General features: G+C 34.4%; 1 protein-coding gene across 4 annotated transcripts; it reads left to right on the top strand.

The window, feature by feature from the left end:
- The first annotated feature begins 1,212 nt into the window (after positions 1 to 1,212).
- Positions 1,213 to 26,633, top strand: LOC117240337 ((11Z)-hexadec-11-enoyl-CoA conjugase-like). 4 transcript variants are annotated; one of them, XM_033506319.1, is made up of 8 exons: positions 1,213 to 1,306; positions 15,126 to 15,271; positions 20,030 to 20,295; positions 22,087 to 22,217; positions 22,660 to 22,865; positions 23,542 to 23,724; positions 24,153 to 24,389; positions 24,735 to 26,633. In XM_033506319.1, exons 2-8 carry the CDS (start codon positions 15,207 to 15,209, stop codon positions 24,853 to 24,855), a joined length of 1,209 nt encoding a protein of 402 aa, XP_033362210.1. In that variant the 5' UTR covers positions 1,213 to 1,306; positions 15,126 to 15,206; the 3' UTR covers positions 24,856 to 26,633. The 4 variants fall into 4 exon arrangements, with proteins under 4 accessions (XP_033362210.1, XP_033362213.1, XP_033362212.1 ...); XM_033506322.1 differs by lacking the exon at positions 15,126 to 15,271 and having other exon boundaries at positions 1,218 to 1,306; XM_033506321.1 differs by lacking the exons at positions 1,213 to 1,306; positions 15,126 to 15,271 and adding an exon at positions 1,688 to 1,786.
- Positions 26,634 to 26,675: the final 42 nt, after the last annotated feature.

Here is a 26,675-nt window from a genome sequence, read left to right as displayed (position 1 = left end):
GCCAATCGCAATGCTGGCAAAAGTTTGGAATTCTTTATCTTCTGATATCGGCACTTTTTCGCAAGCCTCAGACAGTGTTAGACGAAGCAGCGTTAAATGTACGAACGTTAAGCGCAACAGAGTGAATATTTATCAGAAGAAATTACGACAGATAACGAGAACCAAAGGTTAATAAGAAATTATGAGAAATCTATAAATTGTTACGTATTGAAATGATATGTAAATTGCTTTTTCCTTTGGTAGAAAATATTAGAATTTTAATTTTATACAAATCAGAGTTTCCGTATATGTATATCGATGCTCGCTGGTCGCTTCGATTTTTAACTATCATGCACGATTATTCTTGTGGTAATCATTGTATCATGTGATACATGTTATCACAGTGATAAGTCGACGATTAATACCGCGAAGGTTTAAACGAATAATTACTTGGCAAAAAATATACAAACTATAATAATTATTATAATTGCCACGAATTCTACCACATTCGTATTTTTATTGAAAGATATTTGAACGACATCTGTACCCTCGTGTAAAAATCATTTTATTTTTAATGAATTTCTTAACGAATTTTTGTTTTAACGATTTATTGTCATAACTTATAATATTCTCCGTCTTTGTAGACATAATTAATGAAACTATCTGAGAGTCAAATATAACGCGGTTATCTGTCCCTAACAATTTTCTACAGACTGTACCCTATTCCCTTTAACAAACTAGATATTAAATTATAATTAATAACGAGATATAACAGTGTGTATGGAGGATACATATTTTACAAACACATAATATGTACTAATTTGCGTTTTATATTTTAAACTTTAAACGCCTTTAATTAAACTAGCAACAATTTCAAATTTTCAAAAAATCTTCCAAGAACATTTCAAATCTCCCAAAGAAAATCAATTTCGTTACCCTCCGTGAATGTTATCGATGCAGTCGAACGAATAAATAGTTCCCAACGCCTCCGTCATTGATGTCGGTGGCGCTGTGCTGAATCGTGCGCTCCTGAGGTCCGGATACGCTGGGCTTTTCGAATCCATTAAATATTTCTCGTAGACTACGATTCTTTCCCTTTTTTTACGGCAGTGACGCGCATGTACCGAGGGGTAGCTACCCCCACGCGGACAACACGGTTTCGACACGATAGAGGGAGAGAAAGGAGCGGATCGGGAGATAGAAAACCGCAGTCGAGCTGGGGGGGTGGTTCGATGGTCGCAACCCCAGTTATCACAGCGTAGTTAGGCTCGTTTTCAATACTGATTCGAAGTTATTGACTGATTTTTTCACCGGGTGATCCATGAAGGTGGTTTTTCTATCTGATCAAATATCGGTGATTTACTTACTCTGGAATTAGGAAGTGTATATAATTGCACGTTAAGGATTGCTCATAGATAATGTTGTTGCTAGGTTATGATAAATCGTATCGAGGTGATAATTGACGTGACTGTTTGCTGTTTGAATTTTAAGTGGATAATATTGGGTTCGTTTTGATCGATGATGGGAGATATTCATAGAAATAAATAGGATATAGTACCGAAGTGAATTGTACACGCGATTTCAAGGATTAACAAGCTACCGGGTGGTGAAATTTGTGTTGTGTAAGTTGTTAAACATCCGTCGTGATATTTAACTTGGATAATTTTCATCATTATTCGCGTTGCACTGAAGTTAATGTCTCGTGAAAATTCATGTGGGAAGTTTGTTAATTAAAGAGTTCAATTTTTATTCGAAGCACATTGTTCAAGAATCGCGGAATATCTTTTTCATTTCCTAGGCAAGACAGGTAACATTATTTATGAGTATCTTTAACAGTGTGTCGTTAGTCGCTGAAAAATAATGCACGTATTCATGAAAAGCAACTTCTATTTTAATTTCAATTTATATATATATAAAAATATAGAAATTTATCACTATACAAATACTGATAATATTGTATTGGAATTACGCAGACGTATAACTTAACGTATAATATACTTATAATATACTGTTAATATTTGTACAGTACAAAATTTTTGCACGATAATACATTGTAATATTTTTCACTTAATAGTCAACAGTATAATATATAATATATATTACGTTACAGTTTACGATTATATTATTATAATTATAAAATCTTTTATATCATCTTCGTTAAATTTATAATTCACTAGTGTGACCGAATGTTATAAGCCAAGAAATTAAATCACACAATGCTCCAATGGTGCTGCGTCTATTGTAACGTTCAATATTATTATTATTTCGAGGAAAAGTTATTTAAACGAGGGAAAGCTATTGCCACATAAAGATGCTTCAATGTTCGTCTGCTTTCTTATAAAGAAAGTTTGAAAATTTTGCTTTTATCTGGTTTCACGTCCCATGCATGTGTACGTGAACTTAATTACTAATTACCGGGCAGAGACACGATTTTGCCCATACGATGTTTCAAACTTCTTAAATTTTTATTTCCAGCTACTAGTTATTTTACTGTATATTTTTGCCAACTTTTATGTAGGAATTCGCTTATAGACAGCTGCAGATAGTAACGATATTCGTACATTTATAATTTCCAATTTACTTATATTTATCTCAACTTGTAATTATGCTTATCGATCTACATTCCCATACGTTTTATTCTTTCCAAACGTTCACTCACGACACAATATATCCATGCATATTCATCTCGTGGAACGCTTATAGAACCGTAAATCGAATAACCATACCGCCATACCGTTCGTCACAATTAAAGTAATTAATTGTTAATTGGTCGAGCTAAAGCCTGTAATCCCGCATTCTAGGAAAATAAATTGCTAAATGCGTATATCGCGAAATAATACAATATCATAGAAACTAAACGCCAAATCGAAGAAGTTCGCAGAAACTTTGATCGGTTTCGTCATTTTAATAGCTGCACGTAAACTTAACACGAACATAAAATATATCATCTTGCTTCCAATCTTAGAAATTTGTTCGTTTCCACTATTTACCGCCTTTAGCTTGAAAGACAAAACCTGTGCTTCGGTGATCTTTGCTAGCAAGAATATTATTATTAAAAGCACTGAATACCATGCCTGATATTGACAAAACCACAAACGTGGAAAGTTCTTCTATCCGCAAATCATGCGTCAGACTCTCGTTATTCACCGCTAAGAAGAAATATTTTCCGAACTTTTTAACGAAACAACCTCGTGTAAAACAACGAATGCAGAGCTTGGATTAGCTACAACGACATTTTGTCAGCAAAAAGCTGCTTACCGGAGGCACGAAGTTCTCAGTCATGTGTCAATGGAGCAGAATCTCTGACACGCGAATCGCGTCTGCTGGAACTGTACACTTTCTAAAGCATTATACGAGACTCGCTCAATTTTATTTTCAACCTAAACCAGCCGTGTGTCCTTCTCTCGCGTAATAGCAGATGTGTACGAGAGCTGAGTACCGTTTAACACGTATGAATTGCCCGAGGGCAACTCGAAAGTCCAGCTGGTTTCGTTCGAAACGGAACTTCATCTCTGAACATCGTGTTCCCTTTTTCATGCTCTTCTACAGATATACTCACAGACATCCTTTCTGTGTTCTGCTTCTTCGTCGACGACGAACTACACTGGATCATTGAACAGGTTCGATCAGATTCGATCGCCAGAGAAAGTTTCATTACTAATCTTTCTTTTTTCGTTGCTAAGATAATTGGAGCAGCCGTTGAGGACGTTTCGTTGTGGTTCTCGATGCTTGTAATTTGTTCGCCAGCCTCTTGGTACTTGTTGCGTTTCGATATGGACGCGGATGATATTAAAAGAACTGCTGAAACTCGTTTTCTGGCTGTAGGTCAAGTTGATTTACAGTGCGATACGCGAAATCGTGTGCTACAAGCTAAGTGACTTCCAATCTTGATCAACGCGATGTTAATTTGTCTTGGTCCGCAGAGTAATTTAATCTTGCAACACTAACACAACTTTGTGATAATGATTATCGATGATAGCGTTGTTCGGAACTTGGGACAGTAGTTAGGTTTGGTACTGAATGTAATTTAATTAATAAAATTAATCGCATTTACTCCTTTAAACGTGATTTATTTGTGGAAAAATAATTATTAGAGTTAGGATTATCCGGAATTTATGGCGACAGTCGGATTTCTCATATCGATTATTCATAGTTCTTTTAACTTGTATTATTAATTGCGTTTGGTTTCGAATATTATACGTATACCGGACCGATAGTTTTCATCCCAAGTTAGGTATTTAGAGAGATCGATATTTCTATGCAATTTGTGGCCGCACTTATTCGCCACCTGTTTCTCAGTGTCAGATGTAGCTGTACGTTAGTATCTCTTCGTGATTATAGTATCTCTGAGTACTTCGTAATACTTGCAATCGAAGACACTGTCAGCTTTTAGTTCCAATTAACTGGCATAAAAATATAAATTCGTATCTCTAATCTATCGATAACAATCCGTATGATTAATATCCTAATATTTAATAATATTTCTAATGTAATTTTCGTGTAAATTCGAACGAGATTTAGATTCTGATACATTGGCTTCCGAATATTCTGTCATTCGCGTATCTAGGCCATTTTAATGTTAGGTCAAGGATACATTTTGTCCTCTCGACTCGAAATCACATTCTCTTCATTCCCGTTTATAATCACTTGTTGACGAGAAGTCGCGTTTGTAGGAAAATAATGATAATTATTTGACTTTAATTAGAGACGAACGAAAGATAAAATGCTAACGATAAGATACATTGATAGTTTGTTGTACATATATGGATGATAATTCTAATAATTATTCTATCAGTAATTCGAAAATTACATTTATATATTTATAATCCTGATAATTATTCTATTAGCAAATCCAAAATTATATTTATGTATTTATAATTCTGATAATTATTTTATTTTATATATTTATAATTTTGGAACTATTATCAAGAAACGTTTGCAAATAGTTTCCTCCTATTTCCAGCGAGAGATTTACATTTGTCTTTTCGTTGGCGAAAAATCAAGTGCGAGGATGAAGTCATCTCTTGTTCTGGTTCCTAATATTGTCTCTTAAACTAATTCACTTGTGTATCTTTTGGGTATGTACGTTTACGGATCAATATTTTTCTTTCGAGCCTGATATTGATAACTATCATGTAAATTGACTGTTACCGCGAAATCAATAAGAGCCGATACGTGCGAAACAACACGATTATTATTCGAGATAGTTTTCGATCTGCGACTAACAGTTTGCCATTGGAAGAATTTTGATAAATCCAATTTTGCAAGTATTATATTTTACAAATGATATTACGAAAAGTAATTAAGTAATTATATAAATTACAAATTACCGGTGTTCAGAGAGATATCTTTATTCGTAAGGTAGCTAGCTGTTTCTTTCTTTAATAATTCAAGAATGAAATTGCATAAATGTAGTAACGAAGAATGAGCTATACTCAACCGTTTTACAGAGCGATATTTTAACCGGAAACCGCGCTATTGACTGATCGATGACTTAATGTTAGCCATTGCAATGGAAGTTTATGCCCGACAAATGTTTGCAGGCGAACTTTTCATAGTGTTTCATTATTTGGAACGCGCGCCAATAGTTTCAATGAGATCGATAACAATTTGTTTCCGTTGAGCGAAACGACCGTGAAGAAATCAGAAATATTCGATGGTAATGACTTGATGCCATTTTGAAATGCGGCTGTACGGTCAGCGTCCTTCTTTATTTTGATTTAATGACTCTTTCGATTCGTTCTGTAACTGTACTCTTTCTCTTTTTCGCTTATGTCCCATTTGTTGTTTTAATGTTCACGCGTTTTGCTAGTTGAGACCGAACTATTATCTTTCCTTTTATTATTACTATATGCTTTATTTATTATACTTTATTTTATCCATTAATAATCAGTTGAAAGACAATTTTGATTGCATTCTCATGGAATAATATTTAACAACGTTAATAAACAAATATCTGTTTACCCGATCAATGCGATGGAACTGTTGAGACATGCATAGCGAACTTTGGATTATTTCTTGCAATGATTTTATTTTTTATTTTATCTCCTATCCATACTGGTGTTTACTCTTATCCTCGATTTGTCTATTTGCGTTTTTAAATGTTAATTAATATCGATTAAACTTTATTATATTCAGAATAAGAAGAAGAATAAGAGTGAAGAATGTTAATCGATACATCAGCCTTCCTATCGACGAAGACGAACTGTGACTTTTTCTTAAACGAAACTGATTTACGTTCGAAATATATTCAGAGTTTATAATGCTATTTCTCTTTGTTCTTATAAATTTGTTAAATAATCGGAGATAAATCATGCAGTTTTACAACGGCTCCAATAATTTAGTCTTGAAACGTTTAGTCATACTTTCGCAAGTTCACTTTTCTACTTGAATTTTACATTTCGTAAGTGAATATTTTCGTATGATGCGAAAATTCTTAGAAAATGTCACAAAACTTAGTCAATAATCGTAATTAAGAAACAAATGCATGTGAGAAACGTTTAACAATGATCATTGAATATCAGCTTTACGTAATCGATCGATCATGTGTCAACGATGGATATAGAAATATTCATATCTATCGACAATAACGACAATTGTGTCAATTGCACATTATGCACATTTGCACCTGTGTTACTATGTTAATTCTGTTTACTATGGCAATTTCACCAGTGGAATATTTTGACATTGATTTACGAAACAATCTCTTTCAAATGATCGAGCAATCCGAACTCCTTTTGAGAAAATTGAGTCGGATATTCTACTTTCTGGAATAATTGGATTTTGCGAATTTCGTCTGTCCTGAAAGTAATTCACGAGGCGCTGAAGCTCGATTCTGAAATTTACTAAATAAATGAATCATCCAACTTATTTTAAGAGAGTCGAATAAAAATGTTTACTTTTTTGTGTTATTGAATTTAGAAACGTCGTTTGTTGCAAAAATGATCTTCGAGGTACATTGACGTTTCTATTTGAGGAAAAGCAATATTTTACTAGGCACGTTTCAAATCTACAGACTATTATCTCGACGATGATTTGAATACTAATTTGCTGGAAAATTGATCTTTTCTTCCGCATTATCACTCACTGTCATTCGCTGCCAGTTTTTTTTTAGTAAACCGGCGAAATAGAAAATATTACGTGCGTTTCTTCCAGAATTTGCCAGATTCTAAGTTTAATTCTACTTCAATCAGTTTAATTTTCAATTCCCTCTGAACGAAAGTGTTAAAGTATTTGCGCGTTAAACAAATATTTTCGATTTTATTAAATCTAATACACGAAGAACAAGCTATTTGGTATACAATGAAGATTGCATAAGAATAGCGACTTTTTAACATTTGAGGAAATGCTAATGAAGCAGAAAATTAAATGGTTTTGAAAAAACAGCCTATTACTTGTAATAAAAATATGAAACTATTCACGCGGAAAAGATTATCATTTTAATACACTGTTATTTAAAAATCAGCGATTTCCTATATAATTGTTTATTTGACATTTGTATTACTTTCGTATGCTATTTGCATATTGTAACATATTTTGCTGATAGCCGGTAGAAATAACAATATGCATCAATTTTTGACACGTAGATCACGATTTATATTCCACCTAAAAATAATTCACGATATTTTTCGGTCTCCTTCTCGTCCTCGATACTTCCTTTCTTTCGTCGTGGCAGGCGTGTTTTGCCTGTAGATATTTACATCTTCTAAATTTCTAAGAACAGAGGGAATTGGGACACGAGAGAAAAAAAAAACAAGGAAACGAACGAAAATCAGTGGGACAGGTCGCTAAGAAACTTACGACGTACTGATTACACGTTTGCTCGAGCTTCGTGCACTTACTGCACTTATGTCAGAGAATTGAACTACGTTCCCATTCTTATATTGCAAAGATGCATTTATAACCTAAGCTTTTTTCTAGGTTTCTATGAATTTACAGTTAGGTGGCAGCAGTAAATCAAATGATTCGAATTTTTTACTCCTTTACTTGGAATTGATAATTTAGCATAATTTTTATGTACTGTATGGCCCACTCAGAAACTAGATTCCATCAATTTTCGTCAGCTCAAGATAAATACACGCGTACATACATGTTTGTTATTTCTTTCAAATTTATCTTTCACAGTCCTTCCTCTCTGTGGTACATGAATATGAATTAATACGATGCCTTAGAACGTATACGTCATAATGTATAGAATTTAACGTATAGAATATAATTTTTTTATTTCCAATAAAAATTATGTTATACTATGACATATATATTATTATTATTTCAATATTTACAATATACAGACTAAAAAATAATCGATGCTAATATATGTATTATACGATATCATTCGAATGATTAATTGGAAGTTAATTGATCTTTAAATCAGTCGAGCGGCTTTCCGCAGAACATAAATCATATATTATATTCACCGTGTTTTCATTAGATTCTCTACATGGAGTAATACTATTAGTAGCCACGGAACAAGGAAGGAAATCTTTCGTTTTGTGGAAAACATCTTTTCTTTATTTTTCAAATACTCGTCTAAATAATGCTTGGTCTTCCTTAAGGAGCTAATTTAAGTGTTAATTTTAAACCTCGGCCGACAGTGTCAAAGCTCTTTGAACGGTCCCTTTATTTATCGTGGTCAAATTGATTTAATACCGTCGAACAGTGTTACATTCATCTCATACGTGTCTCGAATAGACATGCAAATTGTCACGGTAACGAGACGAAATTTTTTTTTTGTATGAACGCTTCGCCTTGAACGTCAGCCGAGGATTTCCTTTATTCGGTTCACGACACCGGACGAATATTACTCAATGTCCCTTTAAGCCTCTTTCGTCTGCTATTTCGCGTTTGACCGTTTAAACTGAAAGACAGCGACGTTCAAACGAAACGATAGAAATGCCGATTTTACATCCTTTTATTCGGTTCTTTATTCTTTGACATTTTCCACGTCGATGAGCAGATGAAAGCGAAATGAAGCTATAAATATGTTGTTTTGCGCGAGACCAACTCTCCAGTAAACACTGTAGGATTTCCAATGATTTCTGTCCAACCTACATTTTATTGAATTTTTCAAACAATTTGAAGATATTTATAACGCACTTAGAATCGCAATCCAACGACAAGAACAACGTTCAAATCGGCCGTTTCGAAAATAGGAAATTGGAAATAGCCACCGAAAAAGGTTACCTTAATACAATTTGTTCTTCCAACGTAACATGAAACTTGATTCAAACTATTCTCGAATCTCTTATGGAGATTTCTCGTAAACTATACCAAAGAACGATTTCCAATTACATTTATCGTAATCCAAATTCAGCCGAAAAAGGAATTCCAGTTTATCTAAAAAGAGTATCTTCTAAACTACGCTGGAACTGAAGTACGAATTATCCGACGTAATTCACGATTCAACTGGAACTTACCGCAGAAACGAACACTATAGTCGAAGTTATTCGAAAATTTCTTTTTAAACTACACTGCACTACTAAACTACAAAATACCAAACTACAAACTACCTTTAAACTACAAAATACCAAAATAAAATCGGACCTATTCTAAAAATTCTTAAATAAATAAATAAAAAAAAAATAATAATAATAAGTCCAAAATATTTTTCTTCTTCACTATCAGACTGCAAGTCCAAGCGAATCGCTTTATTGGCTCTACACTTGTCGAAACAGTACAGTTCGATGTACATCGAGTGCCGTTCGTCGAGTCTCTTTCCAACTTTGAAGACCATCGATATCTCTCGCAACAAAGAGCCTGCGCGTACCATTCAAATCATTTCCTATATTTCGCTACTTCACTACACCGACTAATACTTCATTAAACGGCACCGTTTCCTATCGGAACATTCTTTCCCATGTCCAGATCACACCGACATACCGATCGTGTGGGGGATTTCGTCGACGTGGTTTTATGGGTCGTCGCGGAGTTGATAAGTGGGACATACGCTCTTGCATCTCCGTATTTCGTAGTGAACTCGCCATCAGGTCGGATCATCAGCAGCCTAGGTGACTACTTCGGAACAGGTCCTTAGAGCAACATCGTGTCCAAAGGGATTCTATCATTCGGGGGAACTAGCGACGAGCGACAACAGTAAGTCGTTGTTATCCTTCGAGACTTTGAATTTCGTTCGAGCAACGTTTAGCAAATTGTTCGATATATATCGGAATTTTGGATATATAGGATTTTTAGTTGGCATTTCAATGGTGTCAACTTTTTCGGCAAATTTTTATTTTAACTTACGTTCTAAGTTTGATTCGTTGGTGGGAAAGAGAGTTGAACAGGTTGGTTGGCAAATTTATCGACTGTTTGGATAAACAGGAGCACAGATTTGTATTTTTATTTCTACTCAAATTTCGAGCTTTCTCCTTTGAGCTTACCTCGTGCACGAAGAATTCGATACATTCTGCTTGGGTTTCGTGTGAAGAAACATTTGACGGTATCGAAGGGCGAGAATGGAGAATTTTGACGAACTGCGATGATAGGGTTTTTAAATTTTGGGTTACCAAAGGATAGGAACAGAACGGAAACTTTTATAAACGAGGGTCGAGTATTATTGTGGTTTAGATTCGGATGATACGAAACAGTGATTTTAAGTTAGATGATTTAACGATAGAATTGCGCGATTTTTATGAATCTGCTGTGTAACAAGCGTAGCTTGCTAATTCGCATATCGATGCAGAATTGAAGTATGGAATTTCGAGTAAAATTCTTATACAGTGACGATTGCACGACACAAATTTTATTCGAGTGAACGTGAAAAAATGAATCTTTTAAGATAAAAGGATTATGTGAAATAAAAATTGCGCTTTACATAAATAAAAATAAATATAAAATATAAGTGATATAAATAACAATCGACTGATTCGAATATAAAATTCGTTTTATTTCGAAGCTGTCGTTCAACCGAGGCGGCAAATTTATCAAAGTGTAAAGACAACTTGATCTTCGTGCCACGTAATATCAAAGATGCCTTTTTTATAAATGTTCAAAGATGTCTTTTTAATAAAAGTTGCAACAACGACAAAGTTCGTATTTCCTCGCGATCGGTTTATATTTTCACGAACCAGCAGGTTTCGAATTTCATCGAATCAGGCTTCTAACGTGCTCGTTTCTCGATGGGAAAAAGAAGGTAGGAAGAACGAACAATCGCAGTTAACTTTAGGAAGCAAAATCTATTTTTACTAAAAAAAACAGGCTATTTTTAATTACTGAGAGTTCGAGTCACTCGAAAAGTAGATCGCTTTTCCTATCAAAGTAAATTCATTTTGAAATTTCTCAAATTTCGTATATCCTCGTTGTACGTAACTCTATGTTAAGTGTTCGATGAACTTTAAGATTTTCGATTCCTTTTTTTTTTTCTTTTTCAACTCGAGAACATGTGCCATTCTAAAAATTTACAAGTTCCAGAACCGTAATAGTAATCCATAACATGAATTATTTATAAGGAATTGTGAGATTCAAAAGATGAAAGCCTCGTTTTCAATTCCCCGAAATTTCTTTTATTTGTGTAACATGTACGTTCGGAATTTATCCTATTGGAAGGAAACCACGATTCTCTCGAAATCGATTTACATCGATTTTCTCAGCTGAATCATACATTTTCAAATATAATACATTTTAAAATTCATAAACGAAACAACATAACATCAAACGAAAGAATATTGTTTGTTTCGTCGGAAGAGTCACGTGCATTTGATTAAATGATTTTATGACAACGTTCTTAACACGCATGCAAATAGATAGAGCACGTGAACGCAGAAGAAATATTCTTTTGAAATGTTCGTTCGTATTGTCATACGTGTCAGGACGTTCAGTTCAGTCATCGTCTCGAAGTTTCGCCAACGTCCATCAGTCGGAATTGATAAGAAACTGGGAAAACGGGTCTCTGTAACACAGCTTCCTGACACTTTATCATTGTATAACTTTCTAGGGGAAAATCGGAACATCAGAAACGTTTGAAGAAAGGACTCACCACAGAGAAAAATGTTAAGGAGAGGTTTATTGACAGTAAATAATTAAATCCCTAGGGATGGATTTGTCTTACAGTTCTTTACACTTATCCGTCCACATCTGTTTGCATTTGAAATGATTACACACTGATCTAGCGGTAGAGTTTAGTGACATGAATCTAGAAATATGAAAATCCAGAATCTAGAAAAAACCGAGTAAAACCGCGATAGAGAAATCTGCATTGTAGGAGAATTTTCCTCGAAATTGGAAAATTGAATGTTTCTTAGTTAATTTCGTTTAGCGTAATTCAATTCGATTTCATTGGCTTCGTAATTTATTCGATGTACAACGTAATTAGCGTCTGTATAGCTTGTGACATGATATTCGAAGGGTTCGTAAGAAAGGTATTGGTATAATAATATTTTCAGAACTATAATAGACAAAGTTTTATAATATTAGAGAAGTGAATTTATGTTTTTGTAATTGGCGTCTATGTAATTAACGCGTATTGGAATTTCATAGGAGAAGCGAAAATATGACATTATGTCGTTTTGCAGTTTTATTTATTAGAATTTTGATTTGTTTGTTAATACATATTAATTGAAAAGATTTTTGAGAATGGAATCGTATAGAGAAGCATACTCGAATGTAAAAATTCAAAACTCATCCATTCAAATCATAACGCATTCTCCTTCAAGTTGAGGTTTCTATAAACGTGTATTATATGATTTTGGTCACTGTACTTCTTTTCTTCTAAATGAAATCCATATTAATATTTTTTTCTAAACTCGTTTTCAATGCTACGATATCTTTATAACATCTTCTTAGCAGTAAACAAAATTTGTTGTGCGTTATGCGTATCATTACGTTACTATCACGTTATTATCACGTTACATCGTGATAAAATTATTTATTAATCGAATTGACACTAGAACGAAATTAACATTAAAAAATATATCTATATTATTTTGTTATAGTTATATCCAAATCTCAGGTACTTTGTCTATTCGTTTTTTCCGCTATGTTACTGCAAAATTTATTAATATTAACTGTAATATCTTCGACATCTATTTTCAAAGAAATTGATTTAAATTCGAAGAAAGACATTCTTCCTTATTTTTTTCTCTTCTTAGACTCAAAATATCGAGACTTTTCCCTGCAGATTTCTGAACGAATCCGTTTCGTTTCGGGGCATATATAACTATGGCATACTTTTCTCAGTGTCTGCTTACTAGACTGGAATTGAATCGTCGTTGAAGATCCGCAACACAGAAGCGAGGTCATTTGCAATTTTGATATCGAGTCTTCGCCGCGCAGAATCGTATCACGATTTTCCTTATCCCCTGTTTTTAATTCGAACAACTTTCGTTTCATATCCTCGGTGTTGTTTGTCCAATCAAGTTGATCAATATCAAAACTCCGAACGTAACCATTTCATCTATTTCCATGTTTGTCTTTCTCGTCGTTTCACTATTTTACCTCTGGACGCCTGATGCTCAATCGTTTTTTTATGTTTTATTATTAGCGTGGATCACATTTTTAACAAATTAATTTATATTCTTCTTTCAGCAAGATCATTTTGATATTTCTTTAGGAAGATATTGAAAATCATGATTTATTTGTGATTTGATGTTTGTGAACCACATACGGAATTTTATATAAAACACGTTTGTTATTTGTCCTTTTGAAAAATAGTTAGAAACAAATTTAGACAACGATGTCAGATATAAACTTTACAAATATAATAATTAAATATAATAATTAATAATTAAGTAAAATAAACTAGTTCAACTATATGGAATGTTGGTTGACGAGATTCTAACGAAGATCAAAATATCGATAGCAGATGAGTAGTTGGCGGACAAAACTTAGGTGTATAAAGAACGTGCAAATGTTCATAAGCGACTCATGAAAAATAAATTATATTATTTCAATGATAACCGTATAATATTTTAACAACAATAACATTCGTAGAGCCGTGCAACATTGTGTGCAAATATATTAAATATATTCAAATGAAATACGATGCTATGAATAATTATTAGAAAATGTGCAAGTCCATAATGGATTTTGAGGTAAATATGGGAATATATTATGGGCAGGTATTGTATGGTTATTTAAAAGGCCAAACTCGATTTAATTAATTAATATTTTCCATTTTGATTCAATGCAAAATAGCGATGAAATATGATATTCTATCAAAAAGATTGGTGATATATTAATTGTTTGATACGTTGGAAAATTGGTCGTTTAATGCTAGAATTGATTTTTTTTAGGCCATACGAGTATTAACGACGAAACTGTTATTTTTATACAGAGTGGTTGGTAACTGGTGGTACAAACGGAAAGGGGGTGATTCTACGCGAAAAAAGAAATCGAAAATATGGAATAAAAATTTTTCGTTTGAGGCTTTGTTTTCGAGAAAATCGACTTTGAATTTTCGCTCGGTACGCGTGCGAAAAATTAAAAAAAAATAAAAAATAATTTTCATTCTATATTTTCGACTTCTTTTTTCGCGTAGAATCACCCCCTTTCCGTTTGTACCACCAGTTACCAACCACCCTGTATAACGTTATTAGCAGAAGATGAAATTGAACTTTTGATTGATGCGAACGACAACGACAAAAGTGTCGCGTGTCTCTTGCGAATTGTCGGCAGCGCGTGGTCACTCTTAACGTCACAAACCCGTGAAAGTTACGGGCTTCATATTTTCAAATATAACATTGTACAATAGCAAGTAGTACTAATACACAATATCGAATGTACAATACAATAAATGTCAGATATATATAGATATATGAGATATACTGCCAAGTGAAAAAAATGATGCATTTTAGGAATTTAATTTCTATTATTATTCGACTACTTTTACCAAAAGGAGATCCAATAGAATACTCTTCGTTATCATTTAGAAGAATGACCCTATCACTCTTCAACAATTTTTTTCCATTTCAAGCTATTTTTTGTTCATTTCGCATGATAATCTGCTTACAAATCAAATCTATTATTTTCACGGTAAGTTGCGTTAATTATTGCTAGACAATCGTGCGTAACGAATACTTTCAGCATCTCCACGTTTCTGTAGCATTCTATAAAAAGTTATTCCATTCTTATCCTTTTCGAAACTTATCCGTCTCTGTTCCGTTTCGAGATCGTCTGTCGCCAATCAGAAACAAATACTTGGTCGCCTGCAGATTCCTTCGGTGCACCATCGTGGATTGCCGTAATTACGCCTCCCATCTGACGTAATTTAAACATCTGACGATTGCGACAGGATGACTGCGAGACAGTACAAAGGAGAATTCGGTGGAGCAATGAGAAGATACTCGCTCGTTTCGCGATTTGTATTGTCTACGACCTCGTTGGTGAAAGCTTTGGCCACGAGCTCATTCCCCGATTACACTATCTTTTCATTTTGCTTTTCATAGAAATCGGTTCGAAAAATTCGCGAACTTTTGTCGACGATGTTTCCGAGTGAATTCGTGCCTTTGGATTCCACAAAGTTTTGGAATATCGAAAGCTTGAAAAATTTTCCAGCATCTCAAACTTGTGCAAGTTTTCAAAGTTGTCCAAGTTTGGAATCCTAGACAATATTCGAAAGTGTCGAAGAATGTCTTTTTACGTGGAGAAAGGAGGCGAGAATGAACGATGGTGATGTTGTGCGCGTGATTGGTTATGGTTAAATTGAATGGTCGAGATTCTAACGACGAAAGGCTTTATTTTTTTAAAGAAAGTATCGTAGATTTTACGAGTTTACCGAGCTCGATCTAACGTCCACGAGGTGCCAATTTCTATGTAGCGTACAGTGTAGTGCATCGTTCCAAGAGTTTTCTTTCGAAACTTATTAGTGCGTTCTGCGGTTAAAGTATAAATTGTAATACTATAATATTACGTAGAACTAGTTACTAATTACGTATACTATCACTATTGATTTGTTTTACTATAATTATTGCTAAACTGTAATATATTAGAAAAGATAAAAAGTGTGAAACACCAACGATACGATAATACCATTTTTCTTTTATTTCGATACTTGGTAAGATGAGAAACGGGCTGATTACTTAAAGATTATTCATACATTCAACGTTATTTGTTTTCTAACGTTATTATAGCAATCGATGCAGATACATTTCTCCTGGAATACTCATAATACCAACAAATTCATTCTGATTTAAAATCAATATTACAAATTTGTGTAGGAATACCGAAATGAAAATTGCAAGTGGAATTTTCTTTCCATCTCGATTCTCATTTCTTGGCGACAATGAGCTAGAATCTAGATCTAGATGATAGCGAATCAAACGTTTATCGTCGACTTCGTAGTTTTTCTTCGTCGTTTCACCTTTCAACATCGGGCAGTCGTACAATGCTTTCGGTTTGAAAATACGCTGAAGTCTGTGATTTCTTTTTCTTTTTTTAGAGGAATTCGCATTCTAGCATTTGATATCGATCTGCCGATTTGTTCAAGGTCGATTCAAATATCTCGAAGCTTAAAGCCACGAGTCCACATTTATATCGCGAGAGTTATTCGTAACGCACTTTGACAATACGTCGAATAAAATTCGAATTCTCTACAGTCAGGACTTTCAATGATTACATTCATAAATAAATTTAAGAGGAAGTGCAGACACTTGGACGTGTAAGTAACATAGTATGAATCAGATCTAATAGATTTAATAGAACTTTGAATTCAATTGGAAATTTAAGTCGCATGATTCTATTTGTTATATCTGTTTGCACGTATGTGTACATATATAAATATACGAAGAAATTAAAAAGGTACAAAAGGGAATCGATAATTTATAAAATCAAAGTTAGTCGAAACGGAAGTTTATGGGATCGAAGGATACCGGAGCGCATTGACCCAGGTTTCTCAATCGGTTCTTCGACGATTACAAGCAGGTTTCGTTCAACCGTTGACCTGAATATATTTCCATTAAACTGTACTCGCTCGAGATTGATCCTTGTATGTGCATATGATTTCACATTGAAAGTTATGATAGCAACATCGCATTTATCAAATTTCCAAATGATTCTCAAATCGAAAATACATCATTCGCGATACGTCGATATTAATCAACGATGTTAATATTTATCGATATATCTTTTATCGGACACTTGCTATGTTTTTCCTACTGATCCACCTTTTGATTCTAAACGTATATTTGACGTATTTTTGTTCCGACAAATAAGAGAATTTCTAACGTTTAGCATAGGATGGAAGTAAGAAGTCAGGAATGTGAATAACAATTGCAGCATATTTTCCCAAAATTACAGATATTTTGTAATTATTTTCTTTGCACTGATTCTCAGAAACAGGCAAGAAGATATTGACACGTGCCCAATATCTTCTTTTCTTTCCAAACATCGACCTGCTCGCTTTCGCGACGTTCCTGTTTCCGGTAATCTCTCCAAACGTATTAATAGCCCTCGGAGAGCTAACCAGGCGATTTCGAAATCGCCATTCATCTCCTTTTCAAACGGCACCGCGCGTACCAATGTCAAAGACGGATCTGAAAAAGGCAACGAGTCACAACTGGCACGTGATCAACAGCGATTTCAATGTCGCTCATTAGCGTTCCTTGAAAGAAAGCTTGCTTTCTTCCGACAAATTGTCATCCCCGTTGTTATTCTAATTATTATCCCATTATCATCGATAATACGTCGAACACATGAACGAAACAATGATTTCCTCGCGTCGGCGAGGTCGCGTGAAACACAGGAGACAGGGTAGAATACTTTCTGGGGATCGATAATGACTTCAAACGCGCCATTGACCTCCTTTATGCAGAACCTGTTCCCAGCTCGAGACTCCATTTCTTTTCTTCCTACTTTTTCCCTCTCCTGCGTTCTATGAATCTTGATCTTTGCTCGTCACTCGGCCCCTTTCTCTGCGAATACTCCCTTCCGGATACGCAGCATGTACCGTTCATTTCGAATTCTATCGTCGAGCACTTTTACTAGGACGACCATTCGTTACACACGGTCCAAACCCTGAACAACGTCTTTAACTTTCACGTAATTGGTGGATAGTTAAGGAAATCCGATGAAAGATTAGCGATACGTTTAGATTGATTTTTTTAGTTTCTATTTCTTTTTTGGTTCTTTCTTTTTTTTTTTCTTGCCCCCCCCCCCCCTTGTTTTGTTAGAATCAGTTAGTAAGTCGTTTCTTGCCCAGTTTTTCAGGTCCTCGTACGAGCGATTGTTAAGCCTATGTCTTTTCTGGTGCGAAGGATTTGCATGTTGAAATATTATAAACGAATGATTGGAAAGTCTGATTAAAGTTTTAAATATTCTGTGGCGCATAACGACTAGAAACTATTATGAATAGTATCTCACTTTACTTGAATATTTCATATATTCTCACGTACTTTACGTATTCTAAACATTTTTGCATACGTCAAACTTTTATGAATGCGCAAATATCTACAGTGTAACAATTTATGCGTTTGTATATTTTATATTTTACATGGAAGCGACGGAACTTGAATGGAAATTTTCTTCACACTTGACATATGATAATGATCGATAAACCTTCCCTGTTTGATATTTTTCTATGAATCGAATTCCATGTAAGGAAGAAGAATGTAAGAAGATGAGGCGAGAGTTCATGAGAAAAAAATTTCATTCGAATGCTTAAATCTTGTTTGAATTTTATTCTTATTTCTACTTGACACTGCTTAATTAAAGATGTAATAACGCGATTCGAGAAGAGATCTGCTACTAAATTGAGCGACTGGTAAACTTGTCGAGAAGGATGTCTCAGTTTTCAGATGTATAATCGACCAATTACAAATGATCGAAGATCTAGTCCAGTGGTAGATCGTTTAATCTCGTTTCAATGATGTGCAATAACGTTTTCAACAATATAATCCACCCGTGTCAACCAGAAAATTGTAATTCGAGAAAATATTTCCGAAAGTTAACACTTTTAATCGGATAATCTAATGTCAACTGAAAATTAAACTAAAAAAAAGACGAAATGCTTCAAATTGCGCCATCTAAAATTGAAAATATTCTGAAAGTTCAATTTCAAGAACAAACTACTCCTCTTTTTCCTTCCAGATAAAACAAAGAAGCGAAAAGGAAAGGTCGTCTATATCGTTCGAGAGACACTGAAAAAAACGTGGAACGTACCTAAAATACAATTTTGGACACACGTTAGAAATTAATCTGGCAGTCACAATAAAGTGCGAACTTTCACGCGTCTAAAAACGCGTCGCAAGTGGAACGAGACTCGCTTCGCGGTTTTGCGTTTTTTGAAAGTGTTTATTACTAGGTCACTGGGTCTCGATTCTGAAGACGTTTTGTCGCAACCAGTAAAGACCACGCGTTTCCAAACGATTCGCCCTTGATCGATACCTGATCGATAATTGAACCAAGAAGACCATCCTCTCGTTAAATCGCCTTAAGTGACTCGTGTAAAACCTACCTAGTCCACCTGTTAGAACATCTTATTTTTCCTTATAAGTGGTCGATCGTACTTATAATTATTGGTCATTAGAGCGATTTAGCAGAGTATTCTCAGTTTTTCGAAACTCCGGATTCGCTCACTTACTATGATCAATGATGTTCACGTTTAGATATTTGTTTAAAAAATTGATTTAATAAAGCTGGAAAGTATTACACAATATTATTATATTATCGAATCTAAATATTAGTATATTAATATTAATATATCGAATCTAAAAAGTAGGCTGTAGAAAACTTTGAATGTATTTGGATAGTTGGAAGATTTGGAGTATTTAGTATTGAAACGTTGGAACATTTTCATTAACCAGAATCCTGGAGAATATCGAATTTCTGAATTGCTTTGCGTTGTTTACAGTGTACCGGTGAGGTTTTTGGTTTAATAGACATCTTGGTTGAACGTCGTTCAAGAAAATTTCCGAGCTAAATTTCCAGTCTTCCGAAGCTATAAAAATATTATTTAGCTGTTACGAAGGGTTTTCTAGATCGTAAAATAATAACGTAAAATATATACAGTAATACAGGACACTCTGATCGTTCGTCGATGAAAGATTTCTTTTGTTTTGAACGAACCTGTATATGTTATCGATGATACGCGAGACGTTACAGAAACCGATATCTGTTTCAGATTGTTCAAGATGGCACCAAACTTGTTTGGTACATCGGCCACGTTGTATTTGGAGGCATCTCAGCAAAATATTCATCAAGAGAAATCGACGACAGAGAAGACGAACAATCAAGAATTGCTGGTCGAAAAGTCATCGAATACCGAGTCGAGCTATGAATGGAAAATCGTTTGGAGAAACGTGATTGCATTCACCTATCTTCACATTGGAGCTATCTATGGATTATACCTTGCCTTTACTTCAGCCAAATACCAGACAACTATATGGCGTAAGTATAAATTGTTCGATGAAACGTGCATGTAGTTTAGGAAGAAAATTGAGAAGAAAAGATGACTCTTTCTAAATTTAACTTTTTTTTTTTAAATACAATCTATTTATAGGTGATATTGTTAATCGTTGGGTGAATGGAAAAGAAAAGAAAGAAAAAGATCGAAAGTTAATGACTGGAATTCTTACAACTAGAATTTCAATTTCAACTCAAATACACAGAAGAAACACAAGAAACGTCATTCTTTCGCTATCCTGAAATTGGTATTGCGCATCACGTGCTTCGTATTCGATCGGTTACAAAAATGATCATCTTGCCTGACTAGACGATATTCTTCTTCTTCTCTCCGCTATCATGTTTATACGATGCGATTACAGTTATTAATAACAGCCGCGCATAACTGGGTCGAATATAGAAACTTTGAAGATAGAAATCTTAAGAACGCATGACCTCGAATACCGTGGTTGCAACTTTGAAAAAGCTATCTAAGTCTAGGTCGCCAACGCCAAAGACGTAAATGCTACGCAACATTTTACAGAAGATCCTATTACAATGAAGATCTTCGACAGCGACATTTCACTTTCTTGTTGGTAGAAATCGATGGGATGAAAGCGTGATCGTGAACTGCGTTAGAATCCTGTACATCTGGTTGCATTTTAAACTATGCTGTTCTGACTGTTTTATACGAGTTCATTGTGAACGAAGGAATCACGTGTCTATACAATTGTTATTATTATTGGTATTATTATTAAGCGTTTTTATAAGTTCAGGGATTTTTAAATTGCAATAAAGTAATATACAATCAATATTTTGATGGGTATTGAATATGAGAAAATATTTGATCTAGTCTGGCGTGATTTTCGGATTGAAAATTATTTGGAGCTTAGGAAATGATTTTTCGTATTTAGTTGTGTGTATTTGAATTTAATGAAATTTCGTGTTAGAGATTTTGTCTCTACATAGAGTAGAAGGGGAAGAAAGTAGAGGGAAATTAATGTAGAATGGGACAGAACAGTAGCGGAATGAAATGAGATGTACTGGCGTAAATAGAGTAAAGCGTAGCGAAAGTAAGTAGAACAGGGAAAGGTAGAACATGACAAAAGTTAAAGTAGGATAGGATAGAGCAGAGTCAAGTACAATAAGATTTTCGTGAAATCAAATATAACATGTTAACGAGAAATAAAGTGTACTTAAAGGAGAAGAGGCTAGAACAGAAATAAACAGGAAAAGAATCACATAAATAGACTAATCAAATAATGTAAATAGGATATATTATGTTAGAGTAGAATGAGTTAGAGTAGAATCAGACAGATGGTGTATATAGATTATAGTAGAATTAAGTGGAACAAGATAGAGTAAGTTACTGTGGAATAATTTAAACGAATAGGACAATAAACAACAGAGTATAATAAGGTAAAATAGAGGAAAAATAAAGTTGAGTAGAATGAAATAAAATAGCGGACCCATTAATAGGGTTAAGTAGAGGACAGCAAGATGAAACACAATAAGGTAGGAAATGTTGATATCATGATGTAACATAAAACGAAGGTTAATAAGAAAGAAAGTAGAGTAGAATGAAGGTAATCAAGTATAATTCAAGCAGTAGAACGAAATAGAGAAACAAAATATAGTATAATGGGGACGAAAATAGGTCAAGTTTAAACAATGTAAAATATACAAAAATATATATGATATAAAGTAATATGCATAGTTGAATTCTAATGAAATACAATATAATATAGATGTAATGTAGGGGAATAAAATGAAATAAATGAACTGTGATACTTTCAGTTTTCAGCCTGATAGCACTTGGAGGGATGGGTGTCACAGCTGGTGCCCATAGACTTTGGGCCCACAGAACGTACAAAGCGAAGTGGCCCATGCGTTTCCTATTGATGATCCTCCAGACAATTGCCTTCCAAGTGAGTTTTTATTTCCCTGCTTTGTCTCCTTTATGAGAAATTAAAAAATTGAAACGTTAGTACTTAAAATGTATGAGGCATCGTTATGATATTTAGAGAATGAAAAAAATCTTCATATTTAAATTATTTACTTCTTTAATACTGTTCATAAAACATGGATTTACATAAAAATTCGCATTCTAATTACCACGTTCGTATACGAATTGATTCTATATTTCTTTTCATCCTTGATGGTTGATGTTTCGTAAATCCTGTCATATCGTTCGTAGAAAAATAATTCTAAGATTCGAAATATCTTTTGTGTATCGAGATCATGATCAGGCTTCTTGTATCTCTAAGAGAATAATTTTATATCGCGTTTTCATTGCAACATGTTCCAATAATTCCCTCAACAATATTACTAGAAATCAGAACGTTTGAAAACTTCAACATTGCTTCGTAGAATCACATTTACGAATGGGTGAGAGATCACAGAGTTCATCACAAATTCACGGACACCAACGCAGATCCGCATAACGCAAAACGAGGATTCTTCTTCTCGCACGTAGGCTGGCTTCTAGTTCGAAAGCACCCGGATGTGTTGAAGAAAGGTGCCACAGTTGACATGAGCGATCTCGAAAACGACCCCATCGTCGTTTGGCAAAGAAGGTGAAGAATGACTACGAATTATAATTTTTCATTTCTAATAACAATCATCCAGCAAGGAGTGAAAAGAGATCTTAAAGTTGAGCCTTGAAAAATTATATTTTCTGGAATATTCTCGACAAGGAAAGCTAATTTTCATTTAGAATGGTTGTTACTAAAAATGGGAAGTTGAGCCTTGAAAAATTATATTTTCTGGAATATTCTCGACAAGGAAAGCTAGTTTTCATTTAGAATGGTTGTTACTAAAAATGGTAAGTGCAGTGTCCACTCAAAGAAAGTAAAAAAGAAAAAAAAGCACACGTTAAAATTTGAGTCGTTTATTTGCTGATTTTCTTTACTAAAACATTTTCATATTTAGTGTTTGAGAAATATTTGCTAGCACACAAATAAATAAAACTAAGTTAAACTTTTTTACTTTTAGTGATCTTTAAAATCAGGATTCTATTACTCATCGCGATGATTTTATGAGGATAAAAATAAATTCCATTAAATTGTAGAAAATATTTGTTAAATCTGTAAAGTAATCGTAATGGAGGACTTGCTCCTAGTGGTGTTAAGTATCGCGTAACAAGCCAACTGGTTTCTAATGAAAGTAGCTCTTGATGCGTGTCAAAAACACAAACGAAAACTGTTTACGACACGGGATGTGCCTTGAACCTTTTTCTTTGACGTTTTACAGGCTGTATCTTTTACTGGTGCCAACATTGTGCTTCGTGCTTCCCGTGTGGGTGCCCTGTTATCTCTGGAAAGAGACGTTATTTAATTCCTGGTACAGCACTCTAACTAGATACACACTGAGCTTGAACGGAACATGGCTGGTGAACTCTGCGGCTCATATCTGGGGCGCTAAACCTTATGACAAGTAAGCGATTAATTTACTTGTATTTCTAACAATTTTTTATCTTTTTGGGTAACGATCAATAGTAATTGTATTATAATACTTAATTAAATTAAAAATCAGAAGGACTTGATTTACTGATATTAAATTATATTATAAATATATTAATTTATATATATATATATAAATTTAATTATATTAAATTAAAGTATATTAAATTATATTGTAAATTTGCAGTTGTACATTAAATTGATTTCTAATTATTTTATTACAATTATCACAGTTTATACAATTTTGTAACGTTGCATTTAAAACTTTTCAAAATCATTATAGGCAATAGATACGATTCTATGAAATTCTAAATCGAATTAAACGGGGTTGTATAAATTTCCATGGTTATTACAGGAAATACGATTTATAAATTGTTCAAAGCATTACTTTATAAATTTCAGGAATATTGGTCCGACCGAAAATAAAAGCGTAGCCATAGTGGCATTCGGTGAGGGGTGGCACAATTACCACCATGTGTTCCCGTGGGACTATAAAGCCGCCGAACTCGGCGACTATAAGGTCAACATCACTACCGCATTTATCGATTTCTGTGCTCGGTTGGGTTTGGCGTATGACATGAAAACCGTCCCCGTGGAGGCGATTAAAAGACGAGCGATCAGAACTGGCGATGGAACTAAGTACCGAAATTACCGTTATTAATATCTTAAAACAGAGAATCTCGTCGAACTGCAAAATTTTGATTTTTCCAATCACAATTTTCCAAATTTTCTATATTTTTAAATATTTTTCATTAAATCGAGTCAAATATAGATCAAGAAGATCAAGAATCTCCAAGATCTTTTGATCTTGGGGAAAAAGGAGCGAACTTCGAAAAAGTTTAAAATCAAAAAATTGGAAACAACTCGTCCATTTTTGCATAGTAATTTTTGATACTCCAAAAATATCACGATTCAAGGTTTCGCTTCTTACTGTTTGAAAGATAATATTGATAGGATTTTGAAATTGGAAATTTCAATTTTCAGGTACAATGAACACGACGACTCTCATCATCATATGCATGTGGACATGAAATGGGGCTGGGGTGACGCGGATATGAAGCCGGAGGAAATCCAGGAGGTCGAAATCATTAATAAGAGCAACTAAATGATCATTTGTGCTAGATATCGCTAATCAACACGCGATCAACCGTTCACTACGTCAATTAATATTCGTTATATGTTATCAGTGGTCTATGGTTATCGTTCCTCTGTGAAGAGATCGGCTGCTTAATCGAAATTGTTTCATTTAAAATAAGCTCCAGAAATCCAGCAAACTGAAACGTAGGCAAACAAACAATTCGACACAGACGACGCACGGCAATATAATTTCCGTCATAATCAGCTTGCGCTCGTAGCGCGAAACATATTAGGAAAAAAAATAAATTAACAAGAAAGGAATTAAACTGTAGATTTTTATGCATTTATATAAAACTTGATTCTAACAGGTAGAACAATTCTGTATTGCGGTTCTATCTCTATTTAAATCTATTTATAAAAAGATATAAATTTGCATAAAAATCCGCTGTTTAAATGATACAAATAAAAAGACAGACAAAAGGAATGAAAACGAAAAAGGATAAAAAAATAAATTTTACGAATCTCTTGACAGCAGTCAACTGTTAGCTCACGGAATCGGACTACATTCGTGGCCTTTGTGTCGCGATAGTCCGAAGCGTCGCGAGCCTTTTACTTTTCGTACTTTCGAGCGTTCCTTAGATACTTTGATTCGGAGAATCGGGCGTATGGTAGTTGAACAATTGATCGGTTGATCACATCGATTCTATGTTATACAATGTTTGTTATACAACACTGTGGATCGTGGTGTTTTTCAAGCCGCATAGATTTATCGTAACCAAAGTAACCAAGTAAACTGTATATCGATTGATCGACTAGTTCTTGGACCCACAGACGGAAAAGACACTTTACGCGTTGGAGATCGAATCTTGACGATGGTTAATCGCCTGGGATCACGTAAGACTTCCTCTCTCGTTCCGTCAACGCAAACAAGTAGAATGAAACGGTCGAAGACAGACGACAGTTACTCGTCGCCTCTCCGAATTTTACGCTTGTAAATTGTTACTATTGCAAACGATACATAGTCATTCCTGCCACGAATAGCGTAAACGATACGTGTAATAGGGAAACGCGGTTGATCGGTAAAAATTTCATGCAATGCTGCTCGATCGATTCAATTTTGATACACCGATTATTATCAAATCGAGACGAAACTATCAAATGTTACTACACTTATTTTGTTGAATATTTATCACAGAAACTATAATAGGCTTACATATCTAAACTTGGAAATACAGTATATAGGGTCCACTTGTATACGAGCATTTTTAGCTACGATATTTTCTAAAGGACCAGCTATACTTTTTTGTAAAGATACAAACTTACGAATACACGAAAGATTAATTATTCTATAAGGATCACTTCCACTAATATTTTCAAAAATAGAATCACGCACAGTCTACGCACACCTGGCACATATTATACGATATCGACGATTTATGAAATTCAGCAACCAGGAATATTCTTCCATTCGAAATTTCCAATCTCGTCAAGTATTTTACTGTATACTATTAATGTAATGCCTTGAATTTTGAAGATTACGCGAAAGGGAGTAATAATCGCAGGATCCCAGGCATCGTGAGCGACGATTCGACGAGAACGATCGATCGTAGACAGGATGGAAGGACTCGGGCTCGATGTTCGTTCGTTGGTCTTCCGTCAAATGTTTCTTGAAGAATTCGGGCCCGAGTTGCTCGCGATCACTTCATCATAGAACATAGCGTCAATTAAATGTACAATTCGATCGTGAGGCGATCGACGGTCGTGGAAACGGTTCGATTCACGAATACGTGTCATACAGTTCGACAATCGTTCCTCAATGACAGACGGATGACAGCGATCAAGTGCGAT

This window comes from Bombus vosnesenskii, unplaced genomic scaffold (genome assembly GCF_011952255.1).
Source record: "Bombus vosnesenskii isolate JDL3184/JDL3185 unplaced genomic scaffold, Bvos_JDL3184-5_v1.1 scf7180000014621, whole genome shotgun sequence".
Taxonomy (NCBI): Eukaryota; Metazoa; Arthropoda; class Insecta; order Hymenoptera; family Apidae; genus Bombus; species Bombus vosnesenskii.
The sequence above is the reverse complement of the archived record's forward strand: the minus strand, read 5'-3'. Positions and strand labels throughout refer to the sequence as shown.